General features: G+C 38.4%; 1 protein-coding gene across 7 annotated transcripts in view; it reads left to right on the top strand.

The window, feature by feature from the left end:
• The window catches only part of LOC105469033 (helicase with zinc finger), a 187913-nt gene that overhangs the window by 34355 nt on the left and 128473 nt on the right, over positions 1-25085 (top strand). For all 7 annotated transcript variants that reach the window (XR_011615959.1, XM_071083493.1, XM_011719558.2 and 4 more), the window contains 7 exons: positions 8732-8856; positions 10953-11009; positions 16958-17009; positions 18392-18467; positions 22371-22569; positions 23028-23135; positions 24121-24418. Coding sequence is in view for 6 of the 7 variants with exons in the window: in XM_071083493.1 (XP_070939594.1) it covers positions 8732-8856; positions 10953-11009; positions 16958-17009; positions 18392-18467; positions 22371-22569; positions 23028-23135; positions 24121-24418 (915 nt within the window). In the remaining variant the exon portion in view is untranslated. The remainder of the gene's footprint in view (positions 1-8731; positions 8857-10952; positions 11010-16957; positions 17010-18391; positions 18468-22370; positions 22570-23027; positions 23136-24120; positions 24419-25085) is intronic.

Genomic DNA, 25085 nt, shown 5'->3' with positions numbered 1-25085 from the left:
AAGGAGTTCATTAATTACATTCTACACATTCCTTGTTCCCCTTTATGTGATAAGTAAGAGCTTGGAAAATGGTCATTTTTTAAATAAATCCAAAAGCAGTATATCCAGTTGTTTATTTGAAATAGACATTTGGAAATATTGGCCAAGATTATACATGCATATTAATAGTTGTAGAGTTCTGCTGTTACATGTAATTTTTTCTTTTCAACTTTTAGTAACATTATTTTTGTGTAAGAGGAAATACTATGGTTAGACAGTAATAAAAAGCAACATGTGAACCTCAGTCTCTGTTAATTTTAGTATTTTTTAGTAGAGAAGGGGTTTCACCATGTTGGCCAGGGTGGTCTCGAACTCCTGACTTCAAGTGGTCCGTCTGCTTTGGCCTCCCAAAGTGCTGGGATTATAGGTGTGAGCCACTGTGCCCGGCCCATTATTTCTTTTTTAATATGAAAAAATGTAAGACATACAGGAAAGTAGAGGAAATGATATAATAAACATTCATATTCTCAAAACTATGATTGAACAACTAATGTTTTGCCATATTTACTTCATTTTTCTGAAATATTTGAGAATAAAGACATCATGACATTTACCCCTAAATACTTCAGTATACCTCTCTAAAAAATAAGATCAAGACCGCATAACCACAATATTATTATTAGCATAATAGAATCGATGTAATTCCCTAATAACTCCCTAACCTATCTAAAGTCCAGTCCTTAATCAAATTTACCTGTTTTTCTGTCCCCAAAGTTTTTTTTTTTTAATGGCTGATTTGTTTAAACCAGGAACTGATTAAAGATTATAAAATTTTAAAGCTGGAATTCTGCTTCAATAAGAGTAAACATACTCTGAGTTAGGACTCAAGGGCACCTTTTTAAGTTCTGGGTTTCAGTTCCAAGTTCATTGTTGTATTCTGGATAGTGAAGATTGCCAAGCCAGTGACCACTGGGTAAGTGAGGTAGTTAAGTCACTTTTCGTTGTCTGAACATCAGTCGTATTTGGCATAACACAAAAACTTTGATGAAATAATGATTCTATTTTTGCCTTTGGAATAGTCATTATATAGGAAACTTACTTTTCTTTTTCTTTTTTTTTTTTTTTTGAGACGGAGTCTCATTCTGTCGCCAGGCTGGAATGCAGTGGCGTGATCACGGCTCACTGCAACCTCTGCCTCCCGAGTTCAAGTGATTCTCCTGCCTCAACCTCCCAAATAGCTGGGACTACAGGCATGTGCCACCACGTCCAGCTAATTTTTGTATTTTTAGTAGAGACAGGGTTTCACCATTTTGACCAGGATGGTCACCATCTCTTGACCTCGTGATCTGCCCGCCTTGGCCTCCCAAGGTGCTAGGATTACAGGTGTGAGCCACTGTGCCTGGCCATTTTTTTACACTAAAAAAAGAATGAGGTAAATGGAGAAAGTAAAATCAAAAGAAAATAATCTTATCAACTAAGAGTATTATACCACTTGTAATATGTAGGTTAAACTTAATCATCATAAACATCAATGAAAATTTTTTATGAGGCTGTAAGATTTGTAAACCCTAGCTGAGGGTTTTGTTAATGTAAGAAGTCATCATTGCAAACAAAGGGGCTTGGGTCGTCTATTGACGTTTATTGTTGTGAGACTTGGCCTGTGAAGTAAATGATTCAGTAATCAACAACTGCTGTTAAAGAGGCTGACTGTTAGAAAGGCAAATTGATAGGCGATTGGTTGAAACTTCTGTACTCTCTCTGGGGGAGGAAGTGATATCTGTAACTATCTTTCTTCTCAGAAGAATTTGTTTATTTGGAGATGGCATGTCACGGTGTCACCCAGGCTGGAGTACAGTGGCGCGATTATAGCTCACTGCAGCCTTGAAATCCTGGGCTCAAGTGATCCTCCTGCTTCAGCCTCCCCAGTAGCTGAGACAACAAAGTATGTGCCAGCACACTTGATTAATTTTTGTTTTGTATTTTTTGTAGAGATGGGGTTCTGCTTTGTTGCCCAGGCTGGTCTTGAGTGATCCTGGCTTCAAGCGATCCTCTTGCCTCATCCTCCCAAAGTGTCGGGATTACAGGTGTGAGCTACTACACCTGGTCCTCAGAAGAGTTTTGATTAGTTTCTATGGTAATTAAAAATCTTATTGCAAAAAATATTTAATGAATGGGGTAACAGTATTTATTTAGAATTATCACAGGGTCGGGCCCTCTGAAATATGTTGTTTAGTCAAATTGTATTACCATTCCAGTTTTACAGATGAGCAGACAGACTTTGTGAGATTAAGTTACTTGCTTAAGACCACAGAGCCAGTCCAGAGTGGAAGTGTGGTTTTGAACTGAAGTCTTTCTAATCTGAAAGGGCGTGCTGCTTTGCTTTATCCTCAGCTAGTACTTGTGTATACTTCAGCTTTGTTTTGTTTTTGAGACAGAGTCTCGCTCTGTTGCCCAGGCTGGAGTGCAGTGGCGCGATCTTGGCTCACTGCAACCTCTGCCTCCTGGGTTCAAGCGATTCTCCTGCCTCAGCTTCCTGAGTAGCTGGGATTACAGATGCCCACCACCATGCCTGGCTAATTTTTGTATTTTTAGTAGTGATGGGGTTTCACCATGCTGGCCAGGCTGGTCTCGAACTCCTGACCTCAGGTGATCCACCCATCTCGGCCTCCCAAAGTGTTGGGATTATAGGCGGGAACCACTGCGCCCGGCCTACTTCAGCATTTTGCAGATGTTTTTATCTCCTTTAGCCTAAAAACTTGGAAAACAGGCACAAAAAGAACTGTATTATTCTAGAAATGAAAAAAATTGAGCCTCGGGATCGCTTAAATAATTGTAATATTAGTGTGCTGGAGACAAGAATTTCAGTATTTAAGCTCCTGTGCCATACCATGTTTTTGTTTTTTGTTTTTGTTTTTTAATTCCCCAGGCTTTTAAAATAGAGATGCAGTTCAACAACCAACCTGCCTTCTTTCCTTCCTGCCTTCCCTTCCTTCCTTCCTCCCTCCCTTCCCTTTTCTTCCCTTGCCTTGCCTTTGCCTTTGCCCTTGCCTTTGCGCTTGCCCTTGCCTTTGCCTCGCCTTCCTGCCTCGCGTCGTCTCTCCTCTCCTCTCCTCTCTTCTTTCTTTTCTTTTCTTCTTTTCTTTTCTTTTTTCTTTTTCCTCTTTTCTCTTTTCTTTTTTTTTGAGACAGAGTTTCAATCTGTCACTCAGGCTGGAGTGCAATGGTGTGATCACAGCTCACCTCAACTTTGATGACCTTCTGGGGCTCAGGTGATCCTCCCGCCCCAGCCTCCCAAGTAGCTGGGACTATAGGCACATGCCACCACAACCAGCTAATTTTTGTGTGTGTGTGGTGTTTTTGTTTTTTTTTTGTTTTTTTTTTAAGAAATGATGTCTTGCCATGTTGCCCAGGCGTGTCTCGAACTACTGGGCTCAAACAATCCTCCTACCTCGGCCTCCCAAAGTGTTGGGATTACATATGTGAGCCACTGCACCCAGCCTTAACAACATTTCTTAATTCATTGTTTGTTGGATCCAGTTACAAACTATTTTTTAAAAAAATTTATATATAAGCTTTATTTATTTCAAACTCTTTATTCTGAAATAATTATAGGTTCACAGGAAGTGGCAAAGATAGTGCAGAGGTCCCATGTACCCTTCACCTACTTTCCCACAGTTGTTATGTCTTACGTAACTAGCACCATATCAAAACAAGGAAATTAACATTAGTACAAGGAGTGTGTGTATTCTGTGTCATTTTGATCCTGTGTAGACTGATTTAACCGCCAACACAATTAAGATACAGAACTGCTCCATCATCGTGAAGATCTCCCTTGTGCTGCCTCCTACCTTTTACAGTTTTTTTTTTAGAAAACTTGTTTTTTTGTTGTTCTTTCTCAGGAAATGTACTACTCCTTTACAGTCACACTCAACCACCCTTCCTTACTACCTTTCCTAACCCTTGGCAACCACTAATCTGTTCTTCAGCTCTCTAATTTTGCCACTTTGAGAATGTAATAAAGAGTTTTCTCATCATTTGTGGTTCTTTGTTCCAAAATGAGGTTGATAACATGGAAAAGCAATTTGATTATTTTAAATAACACCTTTAGGAAAAAAAATAGCAGTGTTTTGTACTTGCAGTATTTGTACTTCAAATTACCAGCTAATTTGGAATGGAATCATGCAGCATATGACCTTTTCAGATGGCTTTTTTCCACTCACCATGGTCCTCTTGAGATCCATCCATGCTGTTTTTGTTTTTGTTTTTGTTTTGAGACAGGGTCTTGCTCCGTCGCCCAGACTGGAGTGCAATGGCTTGATCTCAGCTCACTCACTGTACCTTCAGCCTCCTGGGTACAAGCAGTCAGCCTCCCAAGAAGCTAGGATTATGGGCATGCGCCACCACGCCTGGCTAATTTTTGTGTTTTTAGTAGAGATGGGATTTTGCCATGTTGGCCCGGCTAGTCTCTAACTCCTGGCCTCAGGTGATCCGCCTGCCTCAGCCTCCCAAAGTGCTGGGATTATAGGCTCGGCCTTTATTTTCATTTTAAATTCAGTTTCTGAAGTGTTAGTTCTGAGAGCATGATTATATCTAAGCAATGAGTTATTTTATTTCATTACTGAATAAAGGATTTAGTTTGTATGGTAATGAAAAAAATTTTTAGGAAAGCTTTTGGAAAAAATACCTTCATTAGGCTAAGCTCTTTAATAAAACACTTCAGAAGTAACTAAGGATTTGATAAAATAAATAACCTAGTCCAGGTATAGTGACTCACGCCTGTGGTACCAGTGCTTTGGGAGACTGAGGCGAGTGGATCACCTGAGGTCAGGAGTTCGAGACCAGCCTAGCCAACATGGTGAAAACCTGTCTCTATTAAAAATGCAAAAATCAGCCAGGTGTGGTAGCACACATCTGTAATCCCAGCTACTGGTGAGGCTGAGGCAGGAGAATTGCTTGAACCCAGGAGGCGGAGGTTGCAGTGAGCCTAATCATGACACTGCTCTCCAGCCTGGGCGACAAAGTGAGACTTAATCTCAAAAAAAAAAAAAAAGACTGGGCGTGGTGGCTTATGCCTGTAATCCCAGCACTTTGGGAGGCAGAGGCAGGCGGATCACGTGAGGTCAGGAGGTCGAGACCAATCTGACCAACATGGAGAAACACTGCTACTAAAAATACAAAATTAACCGGGTGTGGTGGTGCATGCCTGTAATCCCAGCTACTTGGGAAGCTGAGGTAGGATAGTGGCTTGAACCTGGGAGGTGGAGGTTGCAGCGAACTGAGATCATGCCACTGCACTCCAGCCTGGGCAACAAAGGCGAAACTCCATCTCGAAAAAAAAGAACAGGTGTGGTGATTTACGCCTGTAATCCCAGCACTTTGGGAGGCCGAGGTGGGTGGATCACCTGAGGTTGGGAGTTCAAGACCAGCCTGACCGACATGGAGAAACCCCATCTCTACTAAAAATACAAAATTAGCCAGGTGTGGTGGCAGGTGCCTGTAAGCCCAGCTACTCGGGAGGCTGAGGCAGGAGAATCACTTGAACCTGGGTGGCGAAGGTTGTGGTGAGCCGAGATTGTGCCATTGCACTCCAGCCTTGGCAACAAGAGTGAAACTGTCTCAAAAACAAAACAAAACAAAAAAGTCCTAATATGGTCATATTACTGAAAACAGTAGAGAATAATACTCAACATTTACTATAAGCTTGTTTTAAGATTACTTTCCTTATAATAAGTAGGTAATTTTTTACAAGCAAGGGGAATTGCATTTTAATTGTTAATCTTTGCCTTGTGATAGCCAGAGGCTATTGAACCCCAGCAAAGATGTATTTTGCTAAAACAGTTCAATGAATATTACTCCTTTAAGACTACTCAGTATCTAGTCCAAAATATTCTAAGACGTGTTTCACGTGTTAGAAAATACCACAAAAAAGATACACAACGAGCTGACGTCCTCCTTTGTAACTCCTAGTAAACAGAAAGGAACAATTCAGTTTGAGAACAGTTGTGTGCACACAGTACAATCTCACACATAGTTGATGGGAAGAGAATTTATCTACAAGGAGCTGTAACTTTTTTACAATTGTTCAAGATTATATTATTAATGTCATCTCTTTTGGCAAGTTCAATTTTTATAGCTAAGACAAGTTTAATAATACAGTAGACCATACTTTTTTTTCCCCAAGCTTTTTCAAGGTAATAAGGAACTAGATTGGCAGCATTGCAATTTAATTTTGTTATACAATACAGTAGCAGGAGAGGTTTTTATTTATAGTTATTGACTATTCTATGCCATAGTTTTTTTACATGGGATCTTCCCATACATAAATTGAATTGCATTTAAGGGAAACAGGAAGAAAGTATGTCAGTACTACTTCATGTCTGAAAAAGAGATGGAAAAAAGGGAAACATAAATTTGACAAATGTTAAGATATTCATACAGCAATGTAGTGGAAGAAACTTTGCAAAATGAAATTCAGCAAATACCTCATACAAAACCAAATATCTATGAAACATGTTTGTAAAATGTTATGTGATTTAATACTCTTTAAGTGTGACATCATCATATGAGGTTGAAATATTCTTAGACTTTTTCATTCCTGCAAACATTTTTCAGCTCTTGACAACTAGTTTCTTAATATCTGTTACTAAAAATGAACTAAGATATTTCCTCAGCAGTGGAGTACTGCTGTAAGATTTTTAGAAGGGGAAGGTAATATGTAGGGAACTCTTATGCAGGAGACTGCTAGATACTTTTCTAATTAGCATAATTAATCTTTATCACAACCTTATGAAGTAGCTACTGTCACCTCCATCTGATAGGGGAGGAAATAGGCTTAGCGATGTAACTAATCCATACCTTAGTAGGAGTGTCATTTTTCTTCAGAGCAATTTTTTTTTTTTTTTGAGACGGAGTTTCGCTCTTGTCCCCTAGGCTGGAGTGCAGTGGTGCGATCTCGGCTCACTGCAACCTCTGCCTCCTGGGTTCAAGCAGTTCTCCTGCCTCAGCCTCCCGAGTAGCTGGGATTATAGGTGCCTACCACCATGCCGGCTAATTTTTGTATTTTTAGTAGAAACGGGGTTTTACCATGTTGGCCAGGCTGGTCTTGAACTCCTGACCTCAGGTGATCTGCCCGCCTTGGCCTCCCAAAATGCTGGGATTACAGGCGTGAACCACCATGCCTGGCGAGAGCATTTTAGTTGTATTATTTCATTTAATCTTTAATGGCAAATTTATACATGTTTCTGTTTTACAGATGGCCACACTGAGGGTCAGAGAGATAAAGTAACTTGCCCAAGGTCAGATTTGAGGAGTTTTAGGAATAGTAAGATCTGAGGGAAATGAATACTTACCTTGGAACTTTGTAAGACACTCAAGAGATTCTTAATGATACCTTATTGGAGTTTTTCACTTAATTGGAATTATCTAGTGACTGTTGAGTAGATGAGTGATCCGTAATATGGATGGATTGAAACAATTGGTTTGTCCAAACTAAAAATAATTTAATAAAACCTTTTCAAATACAGAGAGACTGCAACTTTCAATTTAGTAATCTGATTCAATAAAGGGTATATGTAAAGATTTTTATTATGGTGTTATTTTTAATAGTTAATAATTGGAATTATCTTGCAAGGAAAAGGTTAAATAAGTTGATGTATCTACTTGATAGAACATTATATAGCCAATAATATGATAAGCACTGATCACATGGAAAATACTGAATGTGCTGAGGGCAAAAAAATAGAATACAAGCTGTCATGTTGGCATCCGTTACAATCATTGTAAATATTATGTGAATATTGATCAGAATTGGAGGAGAAAATGAATAAGTGAAAACTGTTGAGTAGTGAGATTATGATGAACTTTTTTGTTTGTGTAATAAAAAATCAAACAATATAAGAAGATATAACAACAAAAATATGAACAGATCCAGTGGACTTTATATGTATGGTATGTTATACTATACTTAAAAGAAACATTTCCTTGGAAATAATTTAAAAAATAATTTCTAAAATATTTTCTTTCAGCAAATTATTTTCTTGCAAAGGAAGCTAAAGTATGTACAAACTAATAATAGAACCTTGGACTTAGCAATGCAGAGAAGGATACAGATTGCTCTGCTAGTTGAACCATTAGCAGTTGCTGTGAGAAATCATCTCAAATGACATGGCATAAAAATGAGTATATTCTGTTTCGTTAGAAACATGATCCTCATGATTGTGTTAGATTAAATCTGCAAACCCTTGCAAACAATTTGGGTAGCATTTTCTATGGCCACTGGGCCGTTGGATTCTTAGTAAATCTTGTTGGATTTGATAAAGACTAATTCTTAATTGCTTAGGAATATCTAGTTGAGATTTGCAGTTTCTATTCTTATTCATTTTAATGGTACCCAGTCTTATGTCACTGTAAAAAACATGAGAACTTTATTCAGCTAAGTCTGCAGTTTAAAAACCCTCGTTTACCCGGTTCATAGGTTGAACAGTATTTTTCCCCCGAGAGCTTTAGGATAGATTCTTCCTGTGATTTTGATCTCAACTGGTTGTAAGTTCGGTATGTTTATTGCGGCATGTTTTTTCTTGTTCTTATATGCCTGTTTTGGACGGAATAGAAACACCACTGCTTCCCTCTAGTATTTGAAGTTATTCTTTTAACATATAAAAAACCATGCTTGTGATAGTGTGTTAATACTATAATCAAGAAAATTGTGCATTAAATGTCCATGTGGTTAATGATGGCTGTTCTTTCATGGCAGTGCTGGGAGAAGGACTGGCCAAGGGAGAGGATGCCTTTCGGGCAGTGCTTTGCTGCATGCAGCTGAAAGGGAAGCTCCAACCTATATCCACCATTCTTGCCAAGTCACTGACAGGAGAGTCCCTGGTATGTTGATAAGCTCTAATTTTGTATGCCTGAAAACAATTTTTTGTTTGATTCCTTAGGTATATTGTGGGAAAAAAAGTGTATCTTTTTTTCTCTTAGTTCTTATTAGAAAGCAAAATTCATGAGTATCCTGAGATGTAATACCTGTTTTTCTTTTCTTTCTTTCTTTTTTTTTTTTTTTGTGACAAGGTCTCAGTCTGTTGTCTAGGCTGAATGAAGTGGTGTGATCACTGCACACTGCAGCTTCAACCTCCTAGGCCTAAGTGATCCTCCTGCCTCAGCCTCCTGAGTAGCTGGGACTACAGATGCACACCACCATCCCTGCTAATTTTTGACTTTTTGTGGAGACGAGGTCTCATTGTGTTGCCCAGGCTGGTCTTGAACTCCTGGGCTCAAGTGATCCTTCCTCCTTGGCCTCCCAAAGTGCTGGGATTACAGGCGTGAGCCCCTGCTCTTTTTTCAAGACCAAACTGATGTTTAATTATTGATTCTTGTAGTTTGTGATTATATGTATAAGAATTATAGATACTTTTAAATAATTTAGGTTAACTAAGTGATTTTCTTTGAAGATAGGATTTAACAGAGCCTGAGTTTTAAAATGCTGATGTGGACATATGATCTGATAGGGTTCTTACATTCAACAATTTATTTCATAAATGTTTAAATCTATCCAGACTAAGTAATAAGGGCTTCTGTTTCTTTTCATATGTGTGTAAGTAATATCCATAACCGCTCTGATGGAACTAACTAACTCTATTCAGACTTTATAATCAATTTTGTAAATGTAGCATTTGATTTTTTTAGGTGACGGGGTCTTGCTATATTGCTGAGGCTGGAGTGCAGTGGCTATTCACAGGGGGTGATCATAGTGCACTACAGCTTTGAACTCTTGGGCTCAAGTGATGCTGTTTCAACCTCCTCAATAGCTAGGGCAGTAGGCATATGCCACTTGCTCAGCACTGTGTTTAATTTTTTGGCTTTTTTTTTGTTAAGATAGTTGAAAGACTACTTTTTGAAACTTTGGAATTGATAATCTATAGAAAGTGGAAGAGCTATAACCTTTTTTTTAAAACCAGTTCGTAACTTATGAAATTTGTTGATAATTTTCAAGAATCGTAATGAAAAACAGTGAGAGCAAGAAAGTATATGTATACTTTGCTCTGCTGTGTGAATTCCCTGTATCTTACCTATTCTGAATTGATATAGGTGATAAAATTATGAGGCAGATTTGTGCTTTTACTTCAAATATTAAATAACTATATTTGGTTAAAAAGAAGTTAGGAAAGTACTTGGTATGTTTTTGAGTGTAATGTATTGGCCCATCTCGGGATAGTTATTTTCTAAGGAATTATTGTGCAGTGACTTGTTTAATTATGTTTATCAGTGTCTTTTGATTTCACCAGATTCACAAATGAACTTAAAAGCTAAAATTTATTAGCATAGAAAAATTATATAGCTATTTAGTTCTAAGTAGATGATAAAGGAATATCTCTCTTCTTTGTTATTAAGATTGTCATTAAAGGACTTTTCTGTATAAGTTAAGTATATTACAGTTTTACTGTTGTTTTTAAATTTAAAACTAGTAAAGAGTAATTTACTTTTAAATCTCAAATGAAATTTAGATTTCAGAGCAGTATTTTCCTTTTATTAAAGAGTCATTTTTAAAGTGATGTGATCAGCTTATGAATCTTTCTGAATCATGGCTGAATTCACCATTTTGTACATAAAAGCTTATTAATCTTAAGGAAAAGGTTAAAAACAGCTATAGATTATTTCCCTTTTCATTTATGCTATCTTGCTCTGTGGTGGTACCTGTTGTTAATATTTTCTTGAATTAATTTTAATTAATGTAAGGTGAATACAGTGGTTTTACTTACCAGAAAAGGCACTCTGTATAGTTTTTCCTGTTAACTTTTTAAACTTTCCTTGTAGATGTGTTGCTTTATTATCATTGTTAATAGTAGTAGTGATGAGGGATGAGGATAACATTGTTTTTTACAAATAAACTTCAGAAACAACAGAGGAATTGAGCTAAGTTGCCATAGTAAAGAACTAATATACTAATTGGTTTTTCTCTTTTTTATTCACCCTTTCAGAATGGGATGGTAACAAAGGATTTGACAAGACTAAAAACACTTCTTTCAGAAACAGAGGTAAGACCATTTCAGTGGATCTGTTTGGAAGAGTTTGACTCAATCTGTCTAGTAAGCATTATGTATTAAATTTTGGAAAACCTTTGTGACATCAGCCGGAAGGCAAGTCTGTAAAGGTGGGGCAGTAGGACTGCCAGCCTACCCTCGTAACCCCCGTAACCCACAGTCCCATCCTGGGAACGCTGCTTCTCCTGGACAACAAATGGGAAGATGATTGGGAAAGTTTAGTTTTTAACTACTTCTGGCTACTAGAAAATGAAATGCTATCATTAAAAATGAGATACTCCTCAAGCCTTATTTATTTCTTATTTATTTATTTGAGACTGGGTCTCGCTCTGTTACCCAGGTTGGAGTGCAGTGGCGTGATCACTGCTCACTGCAACCTCGACCTCCCTCGGCTCACGTGATCCTCCCACCTAAGCCTCCTGAGTAGCTGGAACTATGGGTGCACTCCACCGCCTGGCTAATATTTTTACTTTTAATTTTTGCTAGAGATGGAGTTTTGCCATGTTGCCCCGGCTGGTCTCCTGGGCTCAAGTGATCCGTCTGCCTCTGCCTCCCAAAGTGCTGGGATTACAGGCATGAGCTATCACACCAGGCCTTCTTTTTGTCTTTTTTAAAGCACCTGATGGAAGTCTGTGACTGAAGGACTGTCTTTAAGGAATGTGTTTAGGAGATGGAAATAATGTGTGTGAGGATAAATAGTGAACAAAAAAGTACTTCAGTGAAGGACTTGGAGGACACATGGAAGGTCAGGGACAACAGTGGCATGTAAAAGGCCCTGAGCTTTGTAAATTTCTCTTCTTCATATAGGCATATGAAAGTATTTTTATGGCCGGGCGCGGTGGCTCAAGCCTGTAATCCCAGCACTTTGGGAGGCCAAAGCGGGCAGATCACAAGGTCAGGAGATCGAGACCATCCTGGCTAACACCGTGAAACCCCGTCTCTACTAAAAAATACAAAAAACTAGCCGGGCGTGGTGGCGGGCGCCTGTAGTCCCAGCTACTCCGGAGGCTGAGGCAGGAGAATGGCGTGAACCCGGGGGGCAGAGCTTGCAGTGAGCCGAGATCGCGCCACTGCACTCTAGCCTGGGGCACAGAGCAAGACTCTGTCTCAAAAAAAACAAAAAACAAAAGTATTTTTATTTTTAGATGTCTTATTTAAAAAGCCATTTTGTCAGCTTTGGTCATAAATAAAAGCCCACGTACAGTGATTAATTGGCTTATTTATTCAAGAATCGAGCACTTCCTGTGTGCTAGGTACTGTGCTTGTTGCTGGGGATACAACACTGAACATGGTTCTTGTCCTCTTGGAGGTTAAAGTTTAGGAAGGAGATAGACAAATAAATGAATTAAACAACCGTAGGTGTAATTCACAGAGAGGTAGGTGGTATGAGGGAAAAGAATGAACTCTTCTGCTGGAAAAATCACTGGATTTGGTGGCCAGGGACTGAGACAGTTAAATCAAGAGCTGAGAGTCCAGAAGGTGCTTATCTCATGGAGAGTGAGATAGAGGGCACTTCAGACAGCCAGAGGGGATGTGCAGAGACCCTGGTGTCAACTTTGACCTCCTGTAGGTTCCTTTCGATTCCAAATGTAGTAATGTATCCCAGTTCATACCAAAAAAACAGCAAAGAAGATGGTTACCGTGGATTATACAAGCTGGAAAAAATAACTGTTTTGCTACTACTAGGCTTTTTCTTCTAAATTCCATTTTCTTTGTCTTATGTTGCCTGATTGTGAATTAACTGAGAATTAGTAAGCTCTCACTAACTTCAAAGCCATATGTATATATAGGTATTAGGTTGGTGCAAAAGTAATTGCAGTTTTTGCCTTTGAAAGGAATGGCAAAACAGGCCCGGTGCGGTGGCTCACGCCTAGAATCCCAGCACTTTGGGAGACCAAGGTGGGCGGATCACCTGAGGTCGGGAGTTTGAGACCAGCCTGACCAACATGTTGAAACCCTGTCTCTACTAAAAATACAAAAATTAGCCAGGCATGGTGGCAGGTGCCTGTAATCCCATCTACTTGGGAGGCTGAGGCAGGAGAATGGCTTGAACCCAGGAGGCGGAGGTTGCAGTGAACCGAGATTGTACCATTGTACTCCAGCCTGGGCGACAGAGTGAGACTGTGTCTCAAAAAATAAAATAAATAAATAAATAAATAATGGCAAAGCCACAATTACTTTGCACCAACCTAATAGTGTATATGTAGCAATTTTAATTTCTAAGAAGTAACAGAAGGCAGTTGTAAATGTTGTAGACTTTTAAAATGAGAGCATAAAATGACCTTTCATTTCATTAAGATTTTTGGCTTTGTTCTTCTTTTGTTGCCTTAATTGAATTACCAGCTTTACATCTGATAAACACATGCAATTTATTTTATTTTTAATGTTTATAATCCTGTTGCATGTAAGGCCACAAATATCACTTGACTCTTATTTTGTGACTATACTTTTGGAAGAAGTGACTTAAGTTTTTGTAATTTTTTTTCTATCTGACTAGAGTAGTAGTCTTTTTGGTTAGTGAATTGATGTTATTAAAAGATAACCGTTTAGGAAAAGCTAACAAACAATGCTACCCTTATTGATTATTGCACATGACACATTTAAAAATAGCAACAATTTGTTATTTAAAGATTGGGCTAAGTTGGCATTTAACTTGGAAATGCTAGTGGATGAGACTAAAGACCTGGAACTCAAGGCTGATTTATAAAAACAAAAACAAGTATTGTTTAGTAAATATTCTTTAGTAACATTTAAAATATCTGATTAATAGATTTAATTCTGAATTTATAGTTCTAGCAGTGTAATCTTTGGCCGTTTTTCCTGAAGGTGTCAGTAAAGACTAATGATGATAAACTGTTGTCTTTTTGTTTTGGAGTATGAGCGCATAAATAGAGTGTTTAAAAAAACAATCACAATGCTTTGGAACCTAAAAGCCAGTACTACTAAATACTTAGCTGGGCTGAGTGCCTTACTTTGCCAGTTCTCTGCTGAGCATGTGCTGCTCCCCAGATCCCCACGAGACCTAGAGCTCAGTGTCAGCACAGGCCTGCGTGGGTCGCCACTGATCCTTGCAGGCGCTGCCTGCTGAAATGCACCGTGTGGTGTTCTTGCCAACATTTATAAGTGTTTTAGGCTTTATTTTATGACCAAAACATTTTAATAATGTTTATTAAACATTTTTATTCCTGTTATTTTTCTTGCACATTTGATAAATTTATTTTGATAGGTTTTAAAAAGGAGATACTTTAAAATTTTCCTACTTGCAGTGAATTTTTAGCTTATCTATTTATATATGTTATGTAAACAGAATCATTTGAAGGGCTAGTTTGTGACAGTGGCACATAGACCTTGCTTGGAGAATTTAAAGAGATCTTTTAATGGCTTTTTTTTTTTTTTTTTTTTTTGCAGCATAGAATGCTTATAGTATGAGTAGTTACTCCTGATTTGTTAATCTGTGTATTCTTATATTCAGCCCTTCATTTTACAAAAAGAATGGGTTGCCTTTTAAAAACTCCTTAGTAAGTGCTTTACTGATAATCAGAAGGCATTTTCCTGTAGAAACAGTATTACAGAGTTTAGTTCAAGCCCAACCTAAAAAGTACAATTTAATCAACCGCATATAAATTATAGTGATAGTATTGTTTCAGTTATGACCAGTTAGCATTCATGACATTCTTTCTATGGTACAAGATATTCCAGATTTCATGTTGGGATACTGTATACTCCTTCTGATTCAGTTTAACATTTACTGAGCACCTGTGCTGTTCAAGGCTCTGGAAAGCTGAGATGTCCATGAAAAGCAATCTGTCAGGTCAGAGATGCACATAGCTAATGTGCACACAGGGCAGCCTGTGGTCAGTAAGTGCTATCACAAAATACAGGCAGGGAAAGGGGAAAACTCTGCAGGGAAATCAGGGAGGCAGAAGTGTGAGAACTGAGTTTAAAGGATAGGGATAGCTAAGTATATTAGTCTATATTAGTCTGTTTTCACACTGCTAATAAAGACATACTTGAGACTGGGCAGTTTACAGTAGAAAGGTTTAATGGACTCATGGTTCCATGTGGCTGGGGAGGGCTCACAATCATAGCGGAAGGTGAAAGGCACATCCACATGGCGGCAGACGAGAAGAATGAGAGCCAAGTGAAAGGGGTTTCCCCTTATAAAACCATTAGATGTTATCAGACTTATTCACTACCACAAGAATGATACGGGGGAAACTGCTCCCATGATTCAGTTGTCTCCCACTGGGTCCCTCCCACAACATGAGGGAAATATGGGAGCTACAATTCAAGATGAGATTTGGGTGGGGACACAGCCAAACCATATGACTTAGTAAAGACCCACAGGTGACTTGATACAGGGCAAGATTGGCAAGCTGTCAGTTGGTTCAGGGATAAATGAGACAAGTGGTAATTAGGGCTTTACCTAGGACAGTGGAAGTGGGAGGAGAGAATGTAAGAGAGATGAAAGACATTCTGGACCTATTTGGACAAGATTTGGAGAATATTCAGGGCAGGATAGAAGAGGGAGGAGTTCAAGATGGCTTTAAAAATTTCAGCTTGGCTCTCTTTGGGTATGAATAATCCATTAACTTGTGATAAAGGACACTGAAGAAGGATCAACTTTGGGATAAAGTTGATGAATTTTGCTTTGGACCCATTGCATTTAAAGTGCTTAGGTAAATCATCCATTTATCCATCCACCCATCCACCCATGCACCCATGCACCCACCCATCCACCCACCCACCCATCCACCCACCCACCCATCCATCCATCCATCCATCCATCCATCCATCCATCCATCCATCCATCCATCCATCCATCCATCCATCCATCTATCCAACCCTCCATCCAGCTCATCAACCGTCTTATCTATCCACCCACCCACTCATCCAACATTTACTGAGCACCCATTATTATGTGCCAGATACTTTGAGAGGTACAAGAATATAGAAAGGCAGTTACAGACTGCTGACAGCAGATCTGTATATAGCTGGTAATGATCCAGCATGTAAAATACTACAGAATAGTTTAGAAAAAGTACTATGGTTGGCACTTTGAAATTGGAGGTGTAGAGCTTAGGGTAAAGTTAGAACCAAATGCGCAGATTGGCGATTTATCTGAGGAAGTTAGAGCGAATGGATCCCTAGCCTTGGACTTCTCTGTGGGAGAAGGGCTCATCTCAGAGTGAGTGGGGGACCTGGCAGGAAGTGCTCCCAGGCTCCAAACTGGTAGCACGCCATTAGCTGCAAGAGAAAGGAACCTCTAGCTGGGCATGGTGGCTCATGCCTGTAATTCTAGCACTTTGGGAGGCCGAGGTGGGTGGATCACCTGAGGTCAGGAGTTGGAGACCAGCCTGGCCAACATGGTGAAACCCCATCTCTATTAAAAATACAAAAATTAGTCAGGCATGGTGATGGGCATCTGTAATCCCACCTACTCAGGAGGTTAAAGCAGGAGAATCACTTGAACCCAGGGGGTGGATGTTGCAGTGAGCTGAGATTGTGCCACTTCACTCCAGCCTGGGTGAAAGAGCAAGACTTGGTCTCAAAAAAAAGAAAAAAAAATGGAAAAGGACCTCTGTAATCAGACATTTTCAAGGTGTTATGAAGAGGAGAGTAAAGTGAATAAATGGATGGAAGATGCTACCCCGTGAGGTTTAGGACCGGAGACTTGGACTTCTCTTCTTCTGCCAGTTAATTTCTGTGTAGGAGGTCTCTATCAGTTTCCTTAATGAGAGCCTCACAAATACATGTTTTCCGTATTTAATTATAGTTTAACATAGAAAAAGACTAAAATCATTGGCAATATATTAATGTTATTAAAAATTTCTGAGTATTCCAACTTCACCTTTGTTTTAATGTTGAAAATGTTCAAATTTAGTTCAGCATCAACTGATTATTTCTTCGTTAAAAAATGTCTTTCATTTGGAAAATTGCAGACAGCAACTAGTAACGCCCTCTCTGGATATCACGTGGAAGACTTAGATGAGGGTAAGTGCCAAACGCTGTGTAACTTCTGGTAGCTGTGAATATGGGCTTTGCTTTTTTATTAATTATTGGGAGAAAATTTACTGAGTTGCGGTACTTATAAATGGTGATGTAGGAGAGAATATAAGATTTTAATTTTAAGAAGTAGGTGTAGATGAAAGCAATTTTCTCCCTGGTACTTTTTCATAGAATAATGGAGTAATGGAGGTAGGAGGTAACTTCAGAGGTCATCTTGTTTATTTCCTTGCCTCCATGTAGGACTAAATTTAAACATCATTCTTAACAATCTGTAGAGGGAAGATTTTTCTTCTTTCTCTGTCCTATGCTAGTACAGTTACCACTTTTTGGAAGTTTTGATCTGTAAGCTGAGTTGTTCCTGCCCTAATGAAACTCTGTGATCTCCTCTCCTCTCACCAGAGGAAAGGGAGAAGATGAACATTCATTGAGTGCCTGCTGAATGCTGTGTACTACGGGCAGTGTCTTTCACAAAACATGTACTGACTTCTTAGAGTCCTTCTTCATCTTTTTGACAGGTGATGAAACTGACATTAAGGTTTATGAGTTCCCCCAAAGTCACACAGCTAGTAAGAGATGAAGCACAGCTTTAAACTCAACCTGGCTGAATATCTTTCTTTTCCTTTTCTGGGGGGCATAATGACTTGTGAGGGAGTAAAAAATGACTGTAAGTTCCTTGAAACTTGTTGCTGCTCAACCTCTATAAAGCTCTAGTCTGTTTTCCCTCATAATCCTTATTTTCCCTGGCTTATTTAGAAACTCTTATCCAAACAACTCAAAGCTCATTGTATTCACAAGTAAATAAATAATTACGTTTCTAGCTCCTGTCTCAGAATTCAACTTTTTGAACTTTATTTCAATTATAAAGAAGGATTACATTCTACAGTGACATGTGACAGACAAATCCTAAGGAACATGGATGATAATGTGATAATGTGGAACTTCTTCTCACTATGCAGTAGTGGAATTTGTTATGTAAGCTTTCCTTCCAGGATACAATGATTTTTTTCATTCCTGAAGGAATTCCTGATAGACAAACATCCCATGCCTAGAAATGACCAATATGCCAGCCACCCGCCTTGTGCTGTTAGGGAAGAGATTGCATGGAAACCTGTCCACCAGTTGCTAGGACAGAGTCAGAGTCACCAGCTTGATTTAACTAACTGCTGGGAAACTGCCTCTTCAGTGATTCCTACGTTTTATGTAGCTGATTGGTAGATTACTTTTTTGGTAGAGGCAAGTATGTCATGTTCTTTTTTATATCATATGGGATGATGTGTGTGGAGGGATTGTAGTGTTTCTTATACATTAAAATATCAGAATTACTGGCTAGCCTCAAATGATAAGACTATATCCTAATTACTCCCTAGGGTCTTGTAATGGTTGGCATTTCCGCCCACCACCTAGGGGAATCACAAGCAGCGAGGAATATACTTTGTGTAAAAGGTAATGTGAATTTTTTTTTTAAACAATGACATGTTTTGTTGAAAGAACAGATAATTTTCCTTATCTAATGGAGTGAAATGGTTTATTTTCAATTTGAAACAGAAGCCATAAAGGTCATTATCATTAAATAATAAAAGTCAAAAGCATGTTGATGAGTCGTCTTCCTTTAATTCTAAAAAACAGTGATCTAAGTGCAGGTTGTTAAGACTGTTCAGTAGTCTTTTATTTTTATCTATTTATTTTTTTTTGAGATGGAGTCTCTCCCTGTCGCCCAGGCTGGAATGCAGTGGCACGATCTCGGCCCACTGCAACCTCCGCCTCCCGGGTTTAAGCGATTCTCCTTCCTCAGCCTCCTGAGTAGCTGGAATTACAGGCACGTGCCACCATACCTGGCTAATTTTTTTGTATGTTTAGTAGAGATGGGGTTTCACTGTGTTGGCTAGGCTGGTCTTAAACTCCTGATCTCGTGATCTGCCCGCTTTGGCCTCCCAAAGTGCTGGGATTACAGGCATGAGCCACTGTGCCCAGCCTCAGTAGTTTTTTATAATACCAGTTGTATTATTATGGCTGAACTTAATTTCTGTCCTTTTGTTTTTCTTTTCTTTTCTTTCTTTCTTTTCTTTTTTTTTTTTTTTTTTTTTTTTTGAGATAGCGTCTCACTCTGTTGCTCAGATGGGAATGCAGTAGCTCAATCACAGGTCACTGCCATCTCTGCCTCCCAGGCTCAAGTGATCCTTTCACCTCAGCCTCCCAAGTAGCTGGGACTACCTGTGTGTACCACCAAGCCTGACCGATTTTTGTATGTTTTTGTAGAGACGGGGTTTCTCCATGTTGCTCAGGCTGGTTTTGAACTCCTGAGCTCAAGCGATTCTCCTGCCTTGGCCTCCCAAAATGCTGGAATTACAGATGTGAGCCACCACACCTGACCATGGCCATTTGTTAATGTGAAATTTACTTAGGTTGTGGTGATCGAAGTTGACAATACTTTATGTAAAAAGTAAAATAAAGAAATGTTAAATTGTTTTAACCTTTCTGAAAAATATTATCTTCATGTAATTCTTATGTAGAATTTATGAATAATTCATATTGAAGGGCTAACCTTTCAAAATTTAATAATTTACTAATGTGGAATGAATGATTAAAGTTACATTTAAAATGATAAACTCTTTGGTTCTTTTTGTAAGAACTTGTAACTAGTGGGATTTTTAGATATAAATTCTCAGTACCTCTTTAGATTGCTTTTGGTAGTGAAGGAAATTTGCTACATGGTTTTGATTATTGAAAGTCAGGAAACTAATGAGTAAGTATTGAAAATCCTAGTGGTGTTATGTTGTAGAAGAGATAGAACACAGTCCTATGAAAAGGAAATATGAGAAGATTTGAAGTACAGATAAGAATACAACACTTTCACTTTTTAGGGAAATAATTTAAAGCCAAGCAATAGAAAGACAAAGATTTGGTCCATTAAGACATACTGAAAAGAAACATAAAATGATTTGAAGTGTGTCTTCAGAAGTGTAACAGAATTTAATAAATAGTATAATTTTAAGTTCAAGTACTTTGTTGTACCATCAGGAAAAGTGTTAAATATACTCATTTTTTCAAATAACGGTGAACCATTTGAAAATTTATATTGTGCTATGGTTCATTTTTTTATTTCTTACTGTCCGTATTTTTTCCAATTGAAAAATGGTCTGTAATATAACATCTATCTTTTGCTATTTATAGTTTTATATTTACATTTAATTACATTTATTTTTATTTATTTATTTTTGAGATGGAGTTTTGCTCTTGTTACCCAGGCTGGAGTGGAATGGCATGATCTCGGCTCACTGCAACCTCCACCTCCTGGGTTCAAGCGATTCTCCTGCCTCAGCCTCCCAAGTAGCTGGGATTACAGGCAAGTGCCACCACCCCAGCTAATTTTGTAGTAGAGATGGGGTTTCTCCATGTTGGTCAGGCTGGTCTTGAACTCCCGACCTCAGGTGATCTGCCTGCCTCGGCCTCCCAAAGTGCTGGGATTACAGGCATGAGCCACTGCGCCCAACCATTTAATTATATTACTAGTTTAATTTTCATTTTTTCTCAGATCTTTTATCAGTGTTTTTATTATTTTTATTTAAAAACTGGCTTTGCCTATAATTTTGTAGGGTATTTAAAACTTTTTTAAAAAGTTAGTGATCAGGGCTGGGCATGGTGACTCATGCCTGTAATCCCAGCACTTTGTTTGGGAGGCCAAGGCGGGTGCATCACTTGAGAGGTCAGGAGTTCGAGACCAGCGTGGCCAATATGGTGCAACCCCATCTCTACTAAAAATACAAAAACTAGCCAGGCATTGTGGTGACGGGCACCTGTAATCCCAGCTACTCTGAAGGCTGAGGCGGGAGCATCCCTTGAACCCAGGAGGCAGAGGTTGCAGTGAGCCAAGATTGTGTCACTGCACTCCAGCCTGGGCAACAGAGCAAGGCTCTGTTTCAAAAAAACAAGAAAACTATCAAGGTATTTTATTTTTATCTGTTTTTGATCACTGAATTGTCAGTTGAATTTTCTGAGTTGTAAACGTTGAGAAATCATTGACTCTGTTTCCTTTAAAATGAACATTTATAATTTATTCTCTTGAATTTAACATGACTGTTGAATAAATTTGTGACTCTGTAAAACTTTTATTCTAAATTTATTTAAAACTTCAAGCAAGTTATATTTTCAGTGAAATATAGGTAATAGTAATGTAGAAAAGAGTAAAATCACTATGTTTAAAGGTGAAAAGTGAAAGCCTTAAAATGGTAATTAATCATATGTTAACTTTTTTCAGAATGCATTTCGCATATGTAGAAAAATTTTTTGGCCGGGCGCGGTGGCTCAAGCCTGTAATCCCAGCACTTTGGGAGGCCGAGACGGGCGGATCACAAGGTCAGGAGATCGAGACCATCCTGGCTAACACAGTGAAACCCCGTCTCTACTAAAAACTACAAAAAACTAGCCGGGCGAGGTGGCGGGCGCCTGTAATCCCTGCTACTCGGGAGGCTGAGGCAGGAGAATGGCCTAAACCCGGGAGGCAGAGCTTGCAGTGAGCTGAGATCCGGCCACTGCACCCCAGCCTGGGCGACAGAGCGAGACTCTGTCTCAAAAAAAAAAAAAAAGAAAAATTTTTTAAGGTCCTTATCATTTTGGGAAGTAGGGCATACCTGTGTGTGAGCAGCAAATCCACTTGATGTCAGTGTTGCTTTAAAAAAATCCTACTCTGGCTGGGCATGGTGGCTCACACCTATTATCCCAGCGCTTTGGGAGGCTGAGGTGGGTGGATCAAGAAATCAGGAGTTCAAGACCAGCCTGACCAAGATGATGAAACCCCGTCTCTACTAAAAATACAAAAACTAGCCAGGCGTGGTGGCAGGTGCCTGTAATCCCAGCTCCTTGGGAGGCTGAGGCAGAGAATTGCTTGAACCTGGGAGGCAGAGGTTGCAGTGAGTTGAGATTACGCCATTGCACTCTAGCCTGGGTGACAGAGCGAGACTCTGTCTCAAAAAAACCCCCCAAAAAAACGAAAACGAAAACAAAACCCAGTTATTCTAAGAGGAATTGTCTAATAGAGTCCTTATATGACCAAAGAAGCTATTTTTCAGTGCCTCTTTTGGAGGGCCAACGTGAATACCTATGCCTTAGGATCCCCTAATTCCAGAGAAAGTCAGTGAATAATATGGGGAGTTGATGTTTTGATTAACTGTTGTAAATGTTCTCTAAACCTCTTCTCCCTCCTTTATATAAGACAGTATGATAAATGTGGCCTTTCAGCACATGAAGTTTTGTTTTTCTTATTGAAGAATCAGAGGGCAAATGCTGGGAGTTTATTTTTAAATGGTTCAACAAAGTATATGATAAAACAGTCTTTCCTATTCTACTTAGATTTTTAGAGCAAGGAATATGTAGGTATGGTGCCCAGTGTACTTCAGCACATTCCCAGGAAGAACTAGCAGAATGGCAGAAAAGATATGCTTCACGGCTGATAAAATTGAAACAGCAAAATGAGAATAAACAGCTCTCAGGCAGTTACATGGAAACGTTGATAGAAAAGTGGATGAATTCATTGTCTCCTGAGAAAGTGGTGAGGAAAATAAGCTACATTATTTTTTGTTTGTCTTAAACAGTGAACTTGAGTCTTGACTTTGTTATGTGCTCTATTTTGGTTTATTTCCTTATCTTCTTTGCAAAGAACTTGATTCTGATAGAATGATGTTTTTAGTAGCTGTAGTAGACCCATTTGTTAAAATGAAGAGCAGAACTAAGCCGTTTGCTTGAAGATTTGCCTGTACCGTATTAATTACCTTCATTCAGGCAGTTTTTGAGTGCCATTTTGTGGTGGTGATTAATTTTCTTCCCTCTCTTATTTTAGCTTTACTATATTTTGTTCTTATCAAAATTACTGAAAATGAAGGTATAAAATACTTTACTCTGTAAACAGTTCCATCATCATCTTAACTGTTAACATTTATTTTCCATGCAAAAGATTTTGTTTGTGCCCTTAGCAATAAAAACATAACGTAAATTGCTTTCTGTTTTCAGCTTAGTGAATGTATAGAAGGAGTAAAGGTAGAGCACAATCCTGACCTGTCAGTTACTGTCAGCACTAAAAAATCCCACCAGACATGGACCTTTGCTCTCACCTGTAAGGTATGAATTTTGTGCTAGTTAAAGCATGTAAGTTGTGTTTAATTTTCTCAACTCTTGTGACCTTTGAATCTCTGTGTTAAAAGAATATTGAAAATATTTTAATCTAAACATATTATATATAGGTTCTAAAGTGTATTTCTGTATTTTGATTATTAAAAGTACAATTTAAAAATTACTTTTAGATGAAATCTTTGTAGATATTTAGGATGCTATCATATTTATTTATTTGGTAAAGAGATCTTTGACATATTGTCTTCTAAACTTGGGACATAGGGTGGGGTTCATGGCTTATAATTAACTACTTAAAAATTGTTTAATATAGCAGTTCTAAGATTTTTAAACCATAACAACTTGTTTTTATATTTGGTATGATGAAGTCACACATTCTGTGATAATAGGTTTTCAATATGGGGCACTTTCTGCAGTGCTTCCCGTCTTAAATTATAGTAGTCAAAGTTTAAGACTGAAGCAAAATAAACAGTTTCTATGAGTATGCTCAGTGGAAAAGTTTTTGTCTTTTTCGTGGCATTTCTTCCGCTGTACTTTCTGTATCTGGGGATGAAAAATCTAAGAACAGTTAGCTTCAGCCTTGAACCCAATCCATTGCTTTCAGAGGTAACTGCCCTCTTATGAAGGCTTCCTACTTGAGGCTACATGAAACTTTTGTAGGCAAAGAGTATGGAAAGTTGAAGGTTGATGGTTATATAGGGTGATAGCTTTTGCCACAATGAAAAATGAACATGTCATAGAAAGAGAAGGGAGGCTAACGGTATAGCATAAATATATAATTTTAACAACTGATTTTTCAAAAACCCTTCTGATTTTTATCTTAAATGGCTTATAAGCACAATTTGTGTTTTAACATAGTATCGTAGAAGCTTGGGGAAGTAAAAGTCCCTTATGGAGATATTTTCATTGAAGAGCCCAATTACAATTGGATTTTTCACCCCCTTGTACTCAATGAATTATTTTAACTTCCTTGTAGCCTGCAAGAATGCTGTATCGTGTAGCATTGCTTTATGATGCTCATCGTCCTCATTTTAGTATCATTGCAATATCTGCCGGAGATAGTACTACCCAGGTATCACAAGAAGTCCCAGAAAACTGTCAAGAATGGATAGGAGGAAAGATGGCCCAAAATGGATTAGATCATTACGTGTATAAAGTCGGGATAGCATTTAACACAGAAATATTTGGAACTTTTCGCCAAACCATAGTTTTCGACTTTGGATTGGAACCAGTACTCATGCAAAGAGTAATGATTGATGCAGCTTCTACAGAAGGTAATATTTAGACTTTTTTCCCCTGATACAATGTATTAAAAAGCAACATTTAAAGATATGTATTGGCCCCTGAATATATTCCATGGATAGGAAGAGAATAATAATAATGAAAAAAATCGCAGATTAATTGACTTATTTACTGTGTAATGGGCTTATAATGGTTCACACTGTGCCCTGATTTCTTCATAGAGCCACCAGGCAAAGCTTGAGCTTTGGGGTTCCCCCAACTTGTTTGAGTAGATGATCAGGCCTGTTTTGGTCTACCAATTTCATTTCACAGTAGGATGGTTTTAGCACAGTAATATCTTTCAATATTAGTTTGGGTAGAATATCATTTTAATGGTAATTGTGTATATACCTACAATGTTTATTTTCATGTCCTATTGACTAGTTAACTTTGCTGATGTTAGTACATTATTTCTGAATGAAAAGTCTTGAATATAATAAGCCTTCATAAATCATTTTGTGCATCCACTAGCGTTAAGGAGGCCAAGGTGCCTTTAATCAAATCTGCTCTTTGTTTTTGGAAAGAGGTCCCTGGTTTCAACATGTTAAGTGTGATATAAGAAATTACTTTGTACATTGTCAATTTATTGCCTACACCTAAATTTTATGCCAAGATCCAACAGGACAAAGAAAGGGCATGTTAGCCCACATTTCCTTTGCT

The sequence above is a fragment of the Macaca nemestrina genome, chromosome 17 (assembly GCF_043159975.1).
Source record: "Macaca nemestrina isolate mMacNem1 chromosome 17, mMacNem.hap1, whole genome shotgun sequence".
Classification (NCBI taxonomy): domain Eukaryota; kingdom Metazoa; phylum Chordata; class Mammalia; order Primates; family Cercopithecidae; genus Macaca; species Macaca nemestrina.
This window is presented reverse-complemented; position numbering and strand designations above follow the sequence as displayed.